General features: G+C 32.6%; 1 protein-coding gene across 2 annotated transcripts in view; it reads left to right on the top strand.

Moving 5' to 3' along the window:
- Positions 1-20003, top strand: part of LOC140436872 (very long chain fatty acid elongase AAEL008004-like) — a 77639-nt gene that overhangs the window by 51706 nt on the left and 5930 nt on the right. For both annotated transcript variants that reach the window (XM_072526028.1, XM_072526030.1), the window contains 3 exons: positions 1920-2054; positions 9585-9827; positions 16500-16671. In XM_072526028.1, the coding sequence (XP_072382129.1) occupies positions 1920-2054; positions 9585-9827; positions 16500-16661 (540 nt within the window). In that variant the 3' untranslated portion in view covers positions 16662-16671. The remainder of the gene's footprint in view (positions 1-1919; positions 2055-9584; positions 9828-16499; positions 16672-20003) is intronic.

Here is a 20003-nt window from a genome sequence, read left to right as displayed (position 1 = left end):
TACATTTATGCATTCACGATTTAAAGTGCAGGGATTTTCTGATAAAAATGCAGGTAAAAAAACAAAAGAAAGAGTTAAGAAGCTGGTTACTTCTATCAAAAAAAGAAAAAGAAGATTGTACTATTGAAAATCAACCAGTACAAGAAAAGGAAACCGATAAAGATGATTTAAGTCCATGGTGTATTTTTGAACAATTAATTGGACATGACTCATCTAAACGTACACCTGTATCGAGAGTCCATTACAATGGTGGAAAAACCATTGCCATGTATATCCTAACTTAACCACTATATTCATAAAGTATTGTAAATGTGAACACATGTTCAAAATCTGGTTTAATTTTAAATAAAAGAAGAACACAGTTAACAAGAAGTAAGTAGAAAAACTTTTTAAATGTCAATTTAGACAATTCGCAATTTAATAATAACATGTAATGTAAATGTAAGTACGATTTACTATTTGTATTGTTTAGTTTATTTTTCAAGTTATAATAAATATATCCTCCATTAGTTTCTTTCACTTCAATAAATATACACATAAACGATAATAGCCATTATGTTTGTTTATGTAGGTACTCTCTTACTTGAAACTACTGTTAAACAATCATAGTTATTGTTTACGAAAATCGGTTTAGTTGCGTTAAGAGCGTAGGCGCACAATTTCGGGCCAATGCTTTTTAAATGTATTCATTTTTTTTCGAATCCTAAGAAAACTAACAAATAGTTTTGAAAAATTTAAACTTAGAATTAACCCTTAGAATAAACAAAAAGTTTCTTTGAATGAGATACTTAAAATTCAAAATCACACTAAATTTTCTCTTTTTTCACCCCTGTAACTTATTAAAATAAACATTATAGAAGTTTTCAGAGACTTTTGGCCCTCGGTAATAATGTATTCTTTCATTCTGCGTTTAAATTTTTCTAAAATATTTATTAGTTTTCTCAGGATTCGAAAAAAAAAGAAGACCCACCTCTACTCGTTCGTTACATGTGTCCCTACTTTGATTCGGTGCTTTGACTACGCGACATGAGACGTTGCCAAATAATTTGGTATAAAGGTTTATTTATTGTGGAGTTACATGCATTTTATTATTTTTATTGGAAATAAGGCACAATGTGACTTTAAAATAAGCTTATTTTGATGTTTAGATTTTAAATTCGGAAATCGTACTTAAAATACGAATCATTATTAATTTTATTTATATAAAACGATTTCCGAAGTGGAAATCAAAATGTTATATTACACTTATTGTAAAGTAAAATTGTGGCATATTCCCAATAAAAAACAGTAAGCTGCCATTTAAATCTATTTCGCCCAAACTTGATTATCGTAGAACATTGTTCAAATGCTAAACAGACAACACGTCAAATAAAACCAATAAGTTTGGCAACGTTGAATTTCCCCTTTTTTATTATTTCCACTCATGCAAGTTCGGCAATTTAAAGGGCGGACCTAATATACCTCTCTCTTTTTAAACAGGTGTTTCTCACTCCATCTCAAGTAAGGCCCATACCGACCATAAACTTTTACCTATACTGTATATATATATATATATATATATATATATATATATAAAAATATAAATATATATAAATAGATATATATATATATATATATATATATATATGAATATATATAAATAGATATATATATATATATATATATATATATATATATATATTATATATACATCTATTTATATATATTTATATATATATATATATATATATATATATATATATATATATATATCTATTTATATATATTTATATTTTTTTATTTATATATTTATTTTATTTTGCATTTATATAACAAACGTAAAATAGCACTGTTAAGAATATAATATATTTAGTAATTGTTGTTATGTGGATAATTCTTTATTACAGTAATGTATTTATTAAATAAATGTGTGCTTTTAGGCATTTAAAGAAGTATGGTTTAACATAAATTGGCATTGCGAAAAAATAGGCTATGGCCGTGATCCCCATTCGATATACATTTTAAAAATGTATCATCTGTTCCTTATGACTAAACTTGCTGATTTGTTGGAAACGGTAAGTAATTTTTTGTTTATCATTCTTCTTAATCCGATTATACTACGCTACTATTTAATCTTTAAGAAATATACACAAACTATTTACCATTAAAAATATATTTATTGTATCTTCAAATTTCTCAAACAAATGATATTGCGGCCTATTCCTATTCCACTTATTCTATAGACCTATTCTACTGCGACCTTTTTAGATCTATTGTGCTTCTCCAACCCTAGATTACACTCGGTCTTGCTACGGTCTTCTAGTTGATTTATTTAGGTTACCCATAATCCCATGCTAGCTTATAATTGACCTCTACAGAATTGAGTGCCTTAAGCGCTGCGTGGCTGTTTGTGAAGATGGCAATTGAACAGTACATTCTTTTCTGCCTTTCTATTTCTTCCACGCAGTAATGGATTGCCGTTATTTCCGCCTGAAAAATTGTGACATCCTTAGACTTACCGGAAAATGTCTCGTTTGCTTTGTCCCTACTATACCGGCTCCTACACCCTCCGGTTTGAGCAATCAGTATACCAAGTAGCTTCCGTTTGGACCCCTTTCTTACCTGGGTCTCCCGTACCATGCATATTAATTTTGAATGTGTTCTCAAAGATATATCTCGTAGCTGTTGCATCAACGGGTTGCCTCATTACAATATATGCTTTTAGCTCCTCGATTAGCTATTTATTGTTAGCACTATGTGCCTGGTTTTTGTGTTGCTGACTATGTATTGATATGTGCATCACAGATTTGACTTCACCATGTAAAAATATGTGAAGTGTTCGTAGATTCAACAGGAATTCCAACGCCACTGCAGGAGTTATTTTTATGGTCCCCGTAATACACCAGCATATTAGCCTTTGTGTAATACTTAACAGCCTTATTGTTCCCATTTGCTGTATCATTGGTCTAATAACTCTTGTGCATAACCATAGGGTCATTTTAAAGTTGAGCCCCCAATTATTATCGCACATTCTTCAACATCTGCCCAAGGATATAGTAGCTTTCTATTTTGTTGGAACCCTCATGTTTGCGATCCAAACATGAGGGTTCATCAGATACATTCCACTTTGTTAATACCTCACTTATCTTGCTTGTTCAGAGTTTTAAATCGAACACTTCTTTGCCCTTCTATATTTCCTATGCTGGATATAATAAAACCTTCAGATAAGATGAAATTTAGAATGATTTCTCCTCTTTCGTTATTGTTTGTGCCGATTCATATGGTGTGGCGTGGATTAACATCACATCCTATAATGAGCTGTAATCCTTTTCGCAAGCAATATGCAACTATATCGCTTATAATGCTTGGTGATCCTGGAACTTTAACACCTGAAAAATAGGCTGAACACACCACCAGCTTCATCTCCTCTACTACGTTATAATTAGAATATCTGTAACAATATCATCGGTGCAGAGCACCGAGGTTAGTGTACAATCTACTATATTACTGTGTATTATACATGATTTTGGCATTATAGCTTTAGGTGTATATACATCCTTACCTTGTTTAGTTGATAAGCCAGCAATCTTCTCACTTATCCTTTGGTTATCCTCTTCCTGAACCTTCATATGTAGGGAAGTTTCCCCTGTTTTGCTGAAGCGAATTCTACTGGCTTTTTTTAAGCTAGCAAGACACCAACATGGCCTTTTGGACTACCTAAACTTATCCACATCCATCTTGGCTTCTGGAACTCCTGTTAATATTGCCGCAACATTAACAGAAGCGTCAGGTTCGCTGAAAGTTATATCCTCGGTTCTTGAGCTTTTATTTTTATGTTGGCTTTCGGTGGAATGCTTACGTCCGACCTTAGCATTTTTGGACGTTTGATCTTCTGAGTTTGTCTTTGTTTTGTCATGACATCAAATGACTATGACAATATCTATTTTGCCCTATTAGCAGCCTTGATAAAATTAGCCTTGATTAAAGTCCATTTGGTTTGTATGTAATCCTGACCTTGTTTAACCAGCTTATTGATTTTGGCTTTAGAGATGCCAGAAATATTATTATCTTTGTCTATCATGAGATCAACGTCTTCCCACGCTGTTACTCCGATAGACTTTGTGATTCCTTGCCTTTTAGCTTAGGAGATTTGTTTAGAACTTCCTGGTCTTTTGGCGTTCAGGTTTTCTTTAGAAGTTCCCTGCCTTCCGGCTTAAGGAACTACGGTTTTGCCTTTAAAATTCCCTGGCCGTTTTGCCTCTGAAATCCTTTTGCTCTGAGTGTTTCCTTTTTCTTTTTTCCGTTTGTCCATATAGGTTTTTTCCTTCCTTGTTCGCCATATTGGTTCTACGAGTACCTAGGGAAAGATAGTCTACCTCTCACAGAGCCATGATTACGAGGGTAAGGTCTAAATACTATTGGGTGCGACCTGATGCTCCATGTGACACTTTTACCCTAGTTCCCGTATAGCCACACAGTGATAAACCACTGTATCTTACGGCTTGACTTGTGGATTGTTTATCGACTACCTTTAGTCAAGATACACTGGATTCAGTTTTAATAGGGTCATCTCGAGAAGAGTACAATCAAAGATTACATGCATCCAATCATTGTTGAGAGCATCCAGTAGTCTTGTGATGGTTTAGGGAGGTGCAAAGTCCTAACACTCTGCGTGCAAAACTCGTCCCCTGGGATTAATTCCTTTCCAGCTCAGCTTGAGCAGTACTAACAATAATTGGAATTGTATTAATATATTTTATTGTCAGTTATTGGATAACTTTTTTACGTTTCTGTCGTAATTTATTTAAATAATTAGTTAATATTTATTTTAATTATTCTTTAATTGGACCCTAGCCAAATTTGTTTTCCAGTATGCAACCTAAAATTAAGTAAACGAAGGCAGTAAATTATCTAGTTTCAATAAATCAAGAACATAACTCTTGACATTAAGTACAATATACTTGGACAAATTTGAACTAGCAACAATAATAGACACTCATTATTATTTTTTAAGATGAAAAGGAAGGGACATTGTAACAAATCCTTTAATCTGTCAGAAACAAACAAACATCTTTAATAAACCGAACTATTATTATTTACCGGATATTAAAAGGAAGATCTCATTATCCTGGAAATTTAAAACAGAAACCCAAGAAAATCTTCGACTAATATTAAAGTAGGATATTAAAGTATAATTAGGACAACACAAAATAAATATTCACGGATAAAATATATATTTTAAGTTAATTTAAACCAGCGACGGAATCAGATTGTCGTAAATCATAAAGAAATCATCACACGAAACTTAACACCATTTAATTTTTTGTTCTATATGAATTTTTTAAGGCACTCAAAATACACTAAACTGCAAATATATACAATAAAACATATAGCATTAGTATGATAAAAGATGTTCTTCAAGGAGTGAAGATTTTCGACGATTTTATGATGTTACATACTTTTCAAAATTTATTGGTCGTTATCTGGAATTCTTTCTGTCTGAAGCCTCCTCTGCAATTGACATGATCGCCAGCCTTTTCTATCACCCTCATGTCCTGCCAACATACCATTAGTGCCACCAAAGTGCAGCATTATCCCAAACCTGCATATTTTTTTGTACAGGCCAGGATCTCTACTGTAAGAGCTGAACTATAAACCAATGTATAGGTTTCCATATAATGCAACTAGAAGACACGTACTTTAATACGTGATGCATTTACACTTGTCGATATTACCGTTTATTCTACACTGACAGAATATTTATCGGTAAATGCCTGTAATAGAATATGTCTTTCGTGTATATTTTGAACGGTGTTTTCTACAGCATCTTACCTACATCCCTAGTCTAATGTTGAAAACCAGACCTGTCTTCACCCTCGATTAATTTGTTTCTGATCCTAGAGATGGCTCTACTGCGTCATACTACTGTGGTAATTTTTTTAACTTAATCGTAGATTTCTACATGATGACTCTGTAATATTTTCAAACCCTAACATAAATTGCAGTTTTCTATCATTATATCAATTGGCTGAGTTGCCAAGTTGTGTAAACAGTAATTTTATCAAATACCTACGCTATAACTTATAATACTAGTAGACCAAGTAAGCAAAGATATCTTTAACACCATCTTTATGTATAATACTTTACTGCTCTGCTGTGTCAGTCGAAATATAATAATTATCTAAACAATTTTATCGACAACGAAATTATTGCGGCATATCTGTGAATATCATATTACCATTAAATTGGTGCATCATATTATATTACATTTTTGTTGATAGTTAAAAATTAAATGATCTGGTATAAAAAAAAATATTATGTAATATTTATAGTATCTCAGTCTTTATTGATTAATACATTTTACTATGTCTTCCACTTCATCAAATTATTTCATAATAGAAATAGCAAGCAATTTTACTTGAATTTTACAAAGAATCTTTACTTAAATTTACAGTCCGTAAACAAAAAATCCTTTTTGATTCGCTTTTCGTATCAGTTATTTTTAATGGGACTGACTGTATTTTTATTTTAATTTTGTTTAGGCCTCTTAATACCTGTTCGATCCTAATTTGTAGAAAACATTCTTCGTTATCAATATTAATTTCCCTGCACTCAATATTCTCTTCCCTCGTTGGAAGATACTATTATGTCATAAATTCTGTCAATACCATAGTGAAAAGTAATCACATTTTTATCTCGAAAAAGAAAATATAACGATCACATTATAGCTACAGACGGAAATTAATCACATTTACTTTTAAGTAAAGTGCATACTCAATTTTTAATTGTAATTAATTTGTTCCCAGCTCTGATATCTAATAAAAAGTCAAAGTATCGTTATCTATATTATACGCGTTGACAGTAAACGCAAAAATTTTAACAAAGCATACATTTGTCTTTAGGTACTGAACTAACTGAACGTAAGAGAGTATGCAAAATATTCTTCATGAATACCCTAGATTTTTCCGAGAAAACCATCAGAACTGTTGTGAAAACGAACAACAACTGTACTGTCACAGGCGACGTCAGGGATCATATGAACTCCATTCCGAGAATCGAGAGCCATTATTTAGATCTCGTTCTAAACGCGAATATAAAATAATAAAAATAAAATAAAACTTTATTCATCCTTGTAGATCATTTACATAATATAGGACATGTCAAAGTAAAAGGAAACGTTAAAGACTACCTATACAATATAAACATACACATAAATATAGAAACAACATACAACATATCTAAGACATAAATTCCGAGACACTATAAAAACATGACTCGATGAGATAAGTCTTCAATTTATTCTTAAATGCCCTATCATCATCTGCTTCACTTTTTAATTTGGATGGAAGCTGATTAAAAAACCTTACGCCGCTATAATCAGGGTTTTTTTCAAACATAGAAGTGTAATGTTTAGGAGTCCTAAAGAAATATTTTTTTCTGGTACTATAATTGTGTACATCTGAATTTGATTTCAATCTATTGATATTAGCTTTTGTATACAGAATACTGCTGTATATAAAAATTGAGGGAACAGTGAGTATTTGATATTTTCTAAAATGCTCTCTACACGTATGTCTATATGGTAAATTAAAAATCAAGCGAATTATGCGCTTTTGGGCTGTAAAAACTTTCGAGACATTTGTTGCACTGCCCCATAGAACAATATTATATGACAAATGTGAATAGATGATAGCGTAATAAACATTAAGTATCTGTTCCGTTGTAAATAAGTATTTGAGTTGCCAAAGAGCATAGTATCCAGAATTAATTTTCGAACATACATGGTTAATATGTACCTCCCAGCTCATATTACTGTTTAGATGGAGTCCTAAAAACTTTGTAGTGTCAGATAAAGTGATAAAATCATTGTCGACTTTGACAGAGAAATTTTCCTTTATTGGAGTTTTTATATAAAATTGCATACATACTGTTTTACTCGAATTTACTATTAAGGAGTTTTTTTCGCACCAAGACGTAAACTCGTGGGCTAAGGTATTGAGTTTTAACCTCAATTCCTCAGCATTTTCTGCAGATGCCACCAAAGTCGTGTCATCAACATACAAAAAAATATTTTGCGTACTCATATATTTAGGCATATCATTGATATAACAAAGGACCCAGTATTGGTCCTTGTGGAACGCCAAGATCAACGTCATACAAATCTGATTGATAATGACCGAATTTGACATACATCTGTCGATATTCTAGATAGGATTGTAACCATTTTAAAAAATTACCTCGAAATCCAAGTCCGTTTAGTTTACAAATTGCTACATTTAAATTTATAGAGTCAAAAGCTTTAGTTAAATCAAAAAAGAGGGCTCCAACAAATTTCTTTTGATCTAATGAACTATAAATGAATTTAAAAAATGTTGTTGATGCACTCTCGGTTGATTTACCTGGAAAAATGATATGAACTTATTATGTTATATTTACTACGAAATGACAACATCCTTTTATGAATGCATTTTTCAATAACCTTACACAAGACAGTTGGTACGGTAATTGGTCTATAATTTTCTAACATAGTTTTGTTTTCTTTTTTACTACTATTGTGTAACTCTGTAAGTTTTAGCATGATCGGTTCAAAATTCAAACCGATAACATTTATATTAAATTTTATTATAATCTGCCAAAGTGTTGTACAAAGTAATTGATATGGCAACCCTGTTAGTATGACGTTTCGTTTGAAGCGTTTCGAAGCCGAACGTAATATCGATGATAAATACTACCATTGTTTCAGATGGAGCCATCTCCCTACATTACAATTTGAAGGCGGCAGTTCAAGGCATAATTCTTGTTTAACGAGATTTTTCATATGTTTAGGAAAAAATATTTAACGTTTTATTGCAAATATTTTCCACTTTTACAGTTTTATATATGTTGTTATTAAAAAAATTTTAGGTTTCTTACCGCGGTAACTTTATTATAAGCCGAAACATATTATTTTTTCCTATTGGGACAAAACTGTAAATACAAAAATTTTCAAAAAATTCATAAGTATTTCTTATAATTATATCTTGATGCTGTAAAAAAATTAACAAAATCCTATGTTTGGTTTTCCCGCTTTATACTTGGAAAAAAGTAATTGTTTTGAGTTTTTTCAAAAACGAAAACATGAAGTTTGCTTAAAAGTTGTCAAAATACATCACATATACCTTGTCAAATTTTTTGAATTTGGAGATTGTCTTTTGGGGGGTGCAGATCAACCAGCTATATTTTATGGCATGCAATAATAATTGTATAAATATTTAACAAATAATAAAAATAAAAAATAGTTAGTTTTAGAACTTCCATTTATAGTCATATATTAAATATTTAGATTATATAATACTTTATTAACATACCTTTTGGCCATTACAGAAAATATGCAATATTATATGGTTTATTAGCAGATAGCTTCTTTTCTGCTTTTATTCTTAATCTTGCTTTTTCATAGAGTTGAATTGTGGCCATAGCGTTATGGAAAACTTATGTAATGTTTTCTACTATAATGTCTGTATAAGAATTGTGTCTAAAACTTTAGCATGATTTTGGTTTGATTTGGGTTTCTCACAATTATTTTTTGGTTATAATATTTTGTTTATAATTTTATTCTTTCTCAGGTATTCTTTGTACTAAGAAAACGCCAGAGACAAATTACATTCTTACACGTCTACCATCATTTTGGCATGTTCTTGATAATCTGGATAACAGTAAGATTCGTTGCTGGAGGCTACAACACTTGGGTAGGATTGATTAATTCAGCAGTACATACCATAATGTATACGTACTATTTCTTATCCTCTTTGGATGAAAAATGGAAGCAAAATGTAACATTTAAAAAATTTATAACCCAAATACAGTTGGTAAGTAACATTTAATTATATAGTCTTATTTATAGTGAACGCATATGTTTGATTTGGAATCATGAACAAGAGCTTAAAGAACTTAGACCCGATGGTTGATAAGCATAAATAATATACAAAATATAACAGTGATTTATAACCACCATAAATTTGTACAATATTACCAGAAGCGTAAAAGTTTAAAAAGAAATTAGAGTATTGTCAAAATATGAAAAATATGTTCTAATAATTTTAATAATGAATTAAGATCTTGTAACATTGCGAAGTAGGAAAACCTAAAATTATTGTTTCATTCATTCATGTTCAAGATAAAGATAAAGTCCCGCAGATACGTTCACTAATATAGCATAGCTAGTTATAGTGATTCGGTCCTTAGATTTTTGTAAAAAGTCTCGAAAAGGCGTTTATAACTAGAATTTAAATATGTTCTAACTAAATAAGTTTTGAAAAATTTAGGAAAAATTTAGAACGAAAAATCAAACGTAAAGACCCCGATGGTTTAAAATTTTATCGTGAATAATTGCTCATTGCGGAAAATTGAAATCGGGTACTTAAGTGAGAATCTGAAATCTGTAACTATTTAAAGAGGCTAGAAAAGTAATATTGCCTTTATTTAACCCTTTAAGTAGTAGTGGTAGCAACAGCTACCATACAAGTTTAAGTTTATTTTGGAACGACAGTCATGCGAAATTGAGCGTTACGCACTTCACTTGATCTTTTGTGTATCTCTGTTAAGACTGCATACCACGTCAACAAATAATACGCGCAAAAATCAGATATGATAATTTAACCTTCTTCTCATGACGCCGTTTCCTTTTGAAAGTTGGCGATCCAAATGGAAATTGTAGTTCTGGAAACTGCTGCGCGAAAGATTTCTGCGGATGAGCGGTCGAACCATCTCCGCAGATCTTTCAGCCACGAGTTCTGGCGTCTTCCTACTAATCTTTTGTCCTGTATTTTTCCTTTCAATATAACTTGAAGTAACTCATATCTTTCGCCTCTCAACACATGACCCAAGTATTGCATTTTCCTCTCTTTGATTATTCTTAGTAATTCTTTTTGCTTACACATGCGACGAAGTACCTCAACATTAGTAATTCTTTATACCCATGGAATTCTCAACATTCGTCTATATATATACATCTCAAAGGCATCTATTCTTTTTTTTTATTTCAGAGTCCATTGTCTAACTTTCACAGTCATACAGTAAGACAGAAAAAACGTACCATCTGATCATTCGGATTCTAAGCTGTAGACTAAGGTCTGATCTTGTAAAAAATGTTTTCATGCTCATGAATGTTTTCCTTGCTTGCTCGATTTTTGATAGGATTTCTTTTTTTGGATTACACTGACTATTGATATTTGCTCCCAAATATTTTATGGAATTTATCTGTTCTATTATTTGACCCTTGGCATACACCTGTACGTTTATTGGTGTCTTTGAAAATACTAAAGTTTTAGTTTTAGACAAATAATTTAACCCGTAAGTATATATATACCAGTGCGCATTTCCGTCTACCATATGTCACCGAAAACAGGTGTTTTGTATGTTTCAGTGTAATATTAGCTGTTAGAGAAAAACAATATTTGTCTAAAATGGTTACAATTTGGTTACAATGCAAAATAAGTTCGGAAATGGAATTAAAACCAATTATCAAGTCATCTACATAGACATTAAAAATCAATCGTCAAAGTATTTGCTAAAGGATTCTTTGAGATAGATCTATAAAAACTTAATGGTACATTTTTGCAATATCAGCGGATACCACATAAAAATGTTGTTCAAATCTGAGAATTATAGTAATTAAATCATTTTGAGCTATTAGACCTACCATGTGTAAGTTATTCAAAGTAACTCCAGATGTACTGGGGGACGAACTATTAATACAACTCGAAGTTTATTAAATAGGCTATGAAAAAAAATGCAGACTGCTCATTACATGGAGACATGTGACCCGTAGATACGTTTTGCCTCACTTAGTCAATCAAGAAAGTCCTTAAAGGAATTTATTTATTTATTTATCGTATGACATACAATAAGAACACAAAATTAAAAATCAATATAAAACGTTACATTGAGGATTACAAACTAACATCTAATGTATTATTAATATAATGTAAAACATTTTCGGTTGCATTCAGAAACTCATCGAAAACTCCAGGGAATCGCCTTCGGGGGCATTCTTCAACAATGTGACGGCCAGTCTGTCGTTGCGCACCACAGTCATATTCAGGAGTAAGGGTTTTTCCCCATATATATAAGCTGTCAGCACATCTACCGCTGCTTGTTCTTATTCTGTTTAGCGTTGTCCATGTATTGCGGGTCAGTTCAAAGCCTGGCGGTTTCTGATCGATACAGACCATTTGGTGTGCTTCCTGTGGTGAGTCGATCTCCCATTGTATTCTCCAAGCGTTGGTGAGGTTGAACTGTTCCCGATATAAGGAGTTGGCTCTTAGCAATGGAGGATATCTGGAGCGCAGTCTGTTTATTTCTGTATCAAGCCTATCAGGGTGGATGGGTAGCTGATGGTTAGCCTCGATTTTTTAATATTCTTTGAGAAGAGAATGACTTCTTCGCAGTTTCGGCGGTGCAATGAGACTCAGAATGGGAAGCCAATACTTCGGTGTGTGTCTAATTGTACCTGAAATCATTCGCATTGTCTGGTTTAATTGGGTCTCAATAATCTTCGTGTGTTTGCTATTGAGCCATATCGGGGAAGCATATTCAGCCACCGACTATACAAGTCCGAGAGGGGATGATCTAAGTAAGGATTCTGAGGACCCCCATGTAGTGCCACATAGCTTTTGGACGATATTACTTCTCGTTTTTAATTTTGCTGCCGTTTTTTGTAGGTGTTCTTTAAAACTTAATGTTCTGTCCAGAGTCACTCCAAGATATTTTGGTGTTGAGTTATGAGTGAGCACTCTGTTTTCAAAGTTAACGGAGAGTTTTTTGTTGGCTTGGGCATTATTCAGATGGAAACAGCATACTTCGGTTTTCATTGCATTGAGCCGTAACCTCCATTTGCGAAAGTATTCTCCCATAACGGCAGGGTCATCCGTTAGTATTGTTTCTGTAATATCCGTGTTATTATATCTTGCTGCAATGGCCCAATCATCAGTGTAGCCAAATTTCTTAGAAGTTGTCCTAGGTAGGTCCTCGATTAAACAGTAACGGTGCCAAAACATATCCCTGTGGCAGTCCATTGCTGATTTTCATTTGGACACTTTTAAAATTGCCCATTGTGACTTGAAAAGGTCTGTCGGTGAGCATGCTATCAATGAGTTTAGTTACCTTTTGACACGGGAAGGCACGTATTACATATTGAACGTATTAGTTTGAAGCTTAGTCCTTGTCTCCAGACAGTATCGTATGCAGCTGATAGGTCAATGAAAGCAACTGATGTTTTTTGCTTTCTTTGAAAACCTGGTTCAATATGTGTTGTTACGGATAGGATTTAGTCTGTGCAGTTGCGGTTAGGTCTGAACCCTGCTTGCTCAATAGGTATCAATTCAAATAAGTTTCCACTAATTCTGTTGTAGATTAAGCGTTCCAGCAGTTTATAGACACAGCTCAGCAGTGCAATCGGTCGGTAGTTTTGGGGCTGATCATTTGCCTTTCCTGGCTTTAATATGGCTATAATGGAGGCCTTTTTTAGTCAATGGGGGATTTCTCCTGATTTTAACATATCTGTATAGAAATCAGCCAGCCATTTCCTAGCATATTTGCCACAGTGGAATAAAAATTCTGAATGAATTTTATCGGAGCGGGGTGCCTTTCTAGACTTAAGTTCTGATATTGCTGAAATAATTTCTTCTGGAGTAAACTCGTCAGAGTATTCAGATGTAGGCGGGCATGCAGACTTTGGTATTTTTAGTTCTTGTTTTACTTTGGTGGTGTAGTCACGATCTCTAGGTGCTCTTGTGGTCGCTACAATGTGGAGAGGCTACTCTGTTGGGAGCTATTGGTACTTTGTCTCTAGTTGGAAGTCTACTACTACCAAGTTTTCTAAGTAAAGACCATGCTTTTCTGCTTGATTTACTAAAGTCTATTTTTTCCACAATTTCCATATATTTTTGTCGTCTGGCTGCATCCAAACTGTGCTGTAGTTCGTCCGCAATTTCTCTGTCTTGGCTTTCGTTGTATTCTTGATACAATTTCTCACCTTTTTTAATCCCATCCTGGGACATACTTTTTACGATATCCTCTAGGTATAGTTTTCTTCGCTGTAAAGGGATAGAAAGTTGCACCTAATAAATCATAGGCATGAATTCTTCCTCTACCGAGAATTTGTTCTTCGTTTTTTACATCGGTTTCCTGAATTGCGACCACGTCGATATTAATTTCAATGAGTACCTTTGAATATACTCGCATTTACTTCTACTAATACCTTCTATATTTAAATGGCCTAATCGGATGCTTGGTCCGAGTCCTTTTGTCACTTGGTCCTGAGAAGTTCCATTTAAATTGTTGGTTGGAGGCACATCTTATATTCGTAATGTCTTCCTGCCAGGAGATCCAGAGATTCTAGATTGTCTGGCTGCCTATTGCGCTAGTTCATTTAGCATTATCCAGGGTGCACGTGTAGTGTTCTACTACGGACGCAAACTAGCTTTACATTCCTCCTCCTTAAAGGGAATTGTTACGATGAACCTGCCATTTTTGTCCCTTCTACGACCGCGGGACAGAAGTAGACACTTTCTCTATATCCCAAAAGTGAGATAGATCCTTTACTTCAGACAAACTAGAAACATTACATATTGTCCAGTTATTTTAAATAATTAGACCCCAACGCCATTTAATTTTATTTGTACTACATACAGCAAGTTATAAAATAGGCCTGCTTCAATTAAGAGATCTACTGGTGAGTTAATATGAAAGTTTTGGAGTTAGATAACTGAAGATTAGAAGAAATGAGCAAGGAAAATACATCAACATTACAACTAGGAAACTAATCACATGCAGAGTTAGTAATTAGACAACTAATTGGTGTTTTAAAAGATGAGTAGCACGATTCAATTATTAAATTACAATTGTATTTTAAATTTAAAGAAATTTGACTAAAACCAAACACTGATACATTAAAGTAATTTTTTTCTATTCCCAATTTATCAAAAAAGTTAGGTACAATATAATTTGATTATGAAGCACCATCCAGGAGAGCACGATATTTGTGTGCAACTCCTGCGTTGTCTGTTATTTGATACAGATGGCTCTATTATTTTTGGGAGAGAAAAAAGACGCTTGGTGTCATTGTATATATTAATAAGTCTTTGTTTGCAAATTTTTCACATATCATTGACTGAAAAATTATCCGAGGACACTAGCAAACTACTAATGACCTTTTCGACAACCCGGCTCAGAGAGGATTTCAGGTAGTGGACGTTCTAAATAGGATTTATATTTAAATTATCAAAGATTATTGACTGAAAGGAATCTCGGAACTCTAATCATTTTCCAAAGTTTCCATTTTCCATTGTGGCACAGAATGGGAAGAGACAGAGAATTTTTGACCACCGTTAAAAGGGGAATAAAAGCATATTTGGGACATTAGAAATAATAAGTACAAGTTCTTGCAGCTCATTATGAAATCGAAGAAAAAAGGGTTCCTGGTAGATGACAAATATCCTGACCGAAAAACATTTGCGACTAGATAGGGTTAAACACAAATGCTTTTAAGAAACGCAGAAGATAGAGATGAATTTGAAATGGTTATAGCCAACCTTCATTAATAGAATCGGCACTAGAAAAATAAGAAGTGAACCTCAGATTAATTGCTAGGGTTTATGTTATTGAATCTTTCCTGCATCATGATAGCACAAATTGTGTCCTCACTGATTATTGTTTTGCTGTGATCAATATTAATGATAAAGATGTTTGAAGCGTTGCTTACTTCATTGATGATTTTAACTCACAGTGACAGTAGTAACACCCTCGTATGTTAACTTTTTTGAAATTATCGCTGTCATTATTGATTCGGGTCTAATCGGATGTTGCTATGTACGCATGTTGAAATTAATAACTGTTTTCAGGCCACTTTATCGTTAGAACTATTGAAGTGTTCGCTTGGCTGCTGCCAACGTGGTCAAATAATGTTACCTTAAGTTAAATATTAAACCTATTTATCTTAAATCAATTAACAGTATCAGTGTTTTTGGAATTCTGTTTATGCTCCATGTTGGAAAAGTACTATGATTTTTATACACAGTTTTTATACTTCAGTTCTTTGCAGTTTTTTACTTACATTTAGAAAAACTGACAGGGTGAAATTTTTGCTAGTTTGAATAAATTAGTTGACTAAGTGTTAGTAGTGTAATATTTAATCAAAATATGAGACACATCAAACTTACCGTTCAAAAGTTATGACGAATAGAAATTTCCGTCAAAACTTACATCTAACCCTGTACATTATTAAACAATGGAAGCATACACTTTTTAATGGTCATTTGGTATTCTCATAGTGACCTTAATACGAGGTAGGAGTATGAACAGCCCCTCATGACTTACTCTGTAGAATAAAATGTACGCCTAAGCAATGGACAAAAATTATACAAAATTAGACTTTTATTGTTAAATTATTTGTAATCAACTCTTAATGTTAATATTACACTATATTCTAATAGACTAATGGTTTTCTTTAAATATTTAATAATCTACTTTTTATTATCCAGGTACAATTTTCATTTTTTATATTCATCTTTGGAAGGCAGCTGTTCGTCCAATGTGGATATCCAAAACTTTTAAGCATGTTCTTTGTACCTCAAAACTTCTTCATGTTGGTATTATTTTCGGACTTCTATAGAAGAGCCTACTTAAAAAAGCCTGTAGCCTAAGAAAAACACGGTAAGTAAGAATGGGTGTTTATTATTTCGAGTGAAAAGTGATATATTATTAATTAAGTTTTGTTCGCGAACATTATTGTCATAATTTTCTGCAATCATCTAATAAAACTTTCTGAAAACAATTATTACATTATTATTACTCTCATTAGTCGATTTAGTAATAAATATGTGCGATAGATGCCCAATGTTGGGTGTAAGCAGCTACTCTGCGTGTAAGTTTATATACACAGATACATATACTACAGTTTAACATTAACTTCCAACAACTAAAATAAATCTAAAGTAGAGTTGTACCTACTTATGTCTATCAAAGGAATAATGAAATGAAATGTAACACGAGTCGTGTGCAGTGATTAGTCGACGAAGTCGACTGAATTCGATTCAGTAGACTGAATTGCATAAAAATTTGAATTTAGGTTCTACTTACACCCACTATCACTTTTGGATTTGTGCCGTGGGTTGCTTTTTATTTTTTACGGGTGAAAACTACCCCAATTAGAAAAAAATCGTATAATTATTAATAATAAGAGCAAGTAATTGATTCAAATTATCTTTTAATGAAATGAATTAATGTCAATTAACATTAAACAACGTAATTTAGGATTTGATCACAGTTTAACCCTTAAATATCACCTCTTCGATTAGTTAAAATGAAAAAATGTCATAATACCTTGTCTCCACTGATTTGCATGGAAATTTGGGTTTAGGTTATACTTCACCCCACTTCAAAATTGGACTTGTGCTGTTGGTTGCTTTTTATTTTTTAGGGGTAAAAACTAACCCTACTAGAAAAAAATTATATAATTATAAATTCAAACAATTTAAAATTATTTAATTATACAGTGAAATTAAATTTAAAGTCCAGTATCTGACGGTTTTGTGCTGAACATTCTTTTTTTATGCATCGATTTAACCCTTAAATAAGTTTCCTTCGATAAACTTTAAACCCTTTCAAAGCCACTTTAGTTGAAACCATCAAAACGAAAGAATCCGAGTTCACCATTTTTTGAATATCTTAAAGAATCATAGTTTTTTTCAAAATAACTCAAGAACTAGAAACAATAGAAAAAATTTGAGAACACAAAACCGACTTTTTTTTACTGACGACTTAAATTTTTCTTTTATTTCTACAGACCAAAAATTAAACGAGATATGATTATTTTTAAACGTTGTATTAGCCTGCCTTTACTAGCACTATCTTCAGGCCTTTTCAGCGCAAACCTTTTTATAACAAAAAGCTTGAAAAAAATTATTATAACCGCTTTATAAACTACAAAGCAGTGCATATTAATTTTTAAGTCCTTTGTTTTAAAAAGAGTTGCGCTGAAAATGCTTTTAGATGGAGCAAAACGTAACCTTTAAATAATCATATCTCGTTTAATTTTTAGTTTATAAAAATACAAGAAAAAATCGAAATATTCAGTAAAAAAAGTTCTTTTGTGTTCTTTTATCTTTTTTAGTTGTTGAGTTATTTTGAAAAAATGGGGATTTTTTAAGAAATTCCTAAAATAGTGTCTTCATTTTAAACTCATATTTTTTCAAAACAAAACCTTCTAAACCATTTTAACTTCTACAATGTTTGTATAAAAATGAATTAAATTGTAAATAAAAAACGAATAGTTTCAACTAGAGTGGTTTTGGCAGGGGTGAGTTTGTTACAACACAAAAAATATAAGTGGACTTTATTTCAATTATAACTTACCTTAATTTTCATGCACATCACGTTGCTAGTCATTTTAAAGGTATTTTTAAGATCTTTAAAAAAGTTTCTATAAGTTTTCCATAAAAACCTTACTGTTAATCACTTATTCAACCTTCAGAAAGTCAATTTTCGAACAGCCATAACTTTGTTAATATTAAGTTAATGGTAATAATAAAAAAATAATCTCTTTGTTTTATGAGCTTTATTGTATATCCAAACAGTTTTTCTGGCAAAATCTGAACTTTTGGAGTTATTCGTGAAAAAACCTTTAAAATCAAGTTTTTTTGACGTGTAGTTTGTGAAAATTCAGTCACGAATAACTCCAAAAATATTAACTTTTCGAAAAAACTCTAGGGAACATTTTTGTCTTAAAATCCACTATTCTAGCGACTACTATATATTTATCTAGAAAATGTGCATGTAATAAAAAATATTTACAATATTTTTTTATTTACAAAAATACTTACAATATTATAAATATATAACATATACAATTATTTTAACATAGAAATATTATTTTGAATTGTGGTAACAATAGATTATCAAATGATGTTCAAAATTTTCTAATAAAAACTTATGGTTTCTATCTGAATACATATATTTGTAAATATAAAAACTTCTTTCGACATCAACTAATGTAACTGGGGCTTTTTTTCAAATTTACTGTAATAGATGGTTTTAAATTAAGTGGTTCGGGAAATGTCCCAGCTAGTACTTGCACCACTTCAGAAAAAACCTGGTAACCACTACTTTTTCCCATGATTACTTTAAATCTTTTAAAAATTTCCTTTCCAATAGTACCTTTAACGTTTTGACACAATGACTCTGTAGTAACATTTTCCCCCTCCCATGGTTTTAAATCTTTTACATGTGCCGTAATCTGCTTGCGGCTACTACTATCGGCCAATTTCAGTTTTACTATTACTGGTGATATCACTGATGTTACTATGTATGGTCCTGAGTACTTTGGCGCTAGTTTGCTGGTGAAAGCTGCACTAGCCGATGATAGATGGTGTTCCTTTTTCATGACTCGATCTCCTGGATGTGGTCGCCAGTCTCTTCGTCTTAGATCGTAATGCTTCTTTTGGTCCTCGAAAGCGTGTTCCATGTGCACTTTCGCTAATTCTCTTTACGCTTCTAACTTGTTTAAGTTCTCTGCATACCCCTGTATACCTTGGCCGTTTGTCGCCTCTGTTGTGTCTAATTCTCTTCCGAAATTAAGAAGCGCTGGTGAAAATCCTGTTGAATCGTGTCTTGACGAATTTATGGCGTAGCAGAATTCTGGTATGAATTTGTCCCAGTCTTTATGGTTATCCTCCACGTAAGTAGCTATCATCGTTTTCAGTACTTTGTTCATTCGTTCTACTGGATTACATTGAGGTGAGTACGGCGGTGTTAGAATGTGATTTATGTTATAGGACTTTAGGAACGCCTTAAAATTGCCGCTTGTGAACTGCGCGCCGTTGTCCGAGATGATTTTCTTCGGGATACCGAACTGCATAGCTACCTTTTATCGTAGAGTGTCGATGATGGAGTTCGTAGATGCTGCTCTTATTGGCTGGGCGACGACCCATTTGGTAAACCGGTCTTGCATGATTATCAAGAAAATGTTCCCTTTTGCAGATCTTGGG

The sequence above is a fragment of the Diabrotica undecimpunctata genome, chromosome 3 (genome assembly GCF_040954645.1).
Source record: "Diabrotica undecimpunctata isolate CICGRU chromosome 3, icDiaUnde3, whole genome shotgun sequence".
NCBI lineage: Eukaryota > Metazoa > Arthropoda > Insecta > Coleoptera > Chrysomelidae > Diabrotica > Diabrotica undecimpunctata.
Note: the sequence above shows the minus strand (reverse complement) of the source record. Positions and strands in the feature narration are given on the sequence as shown.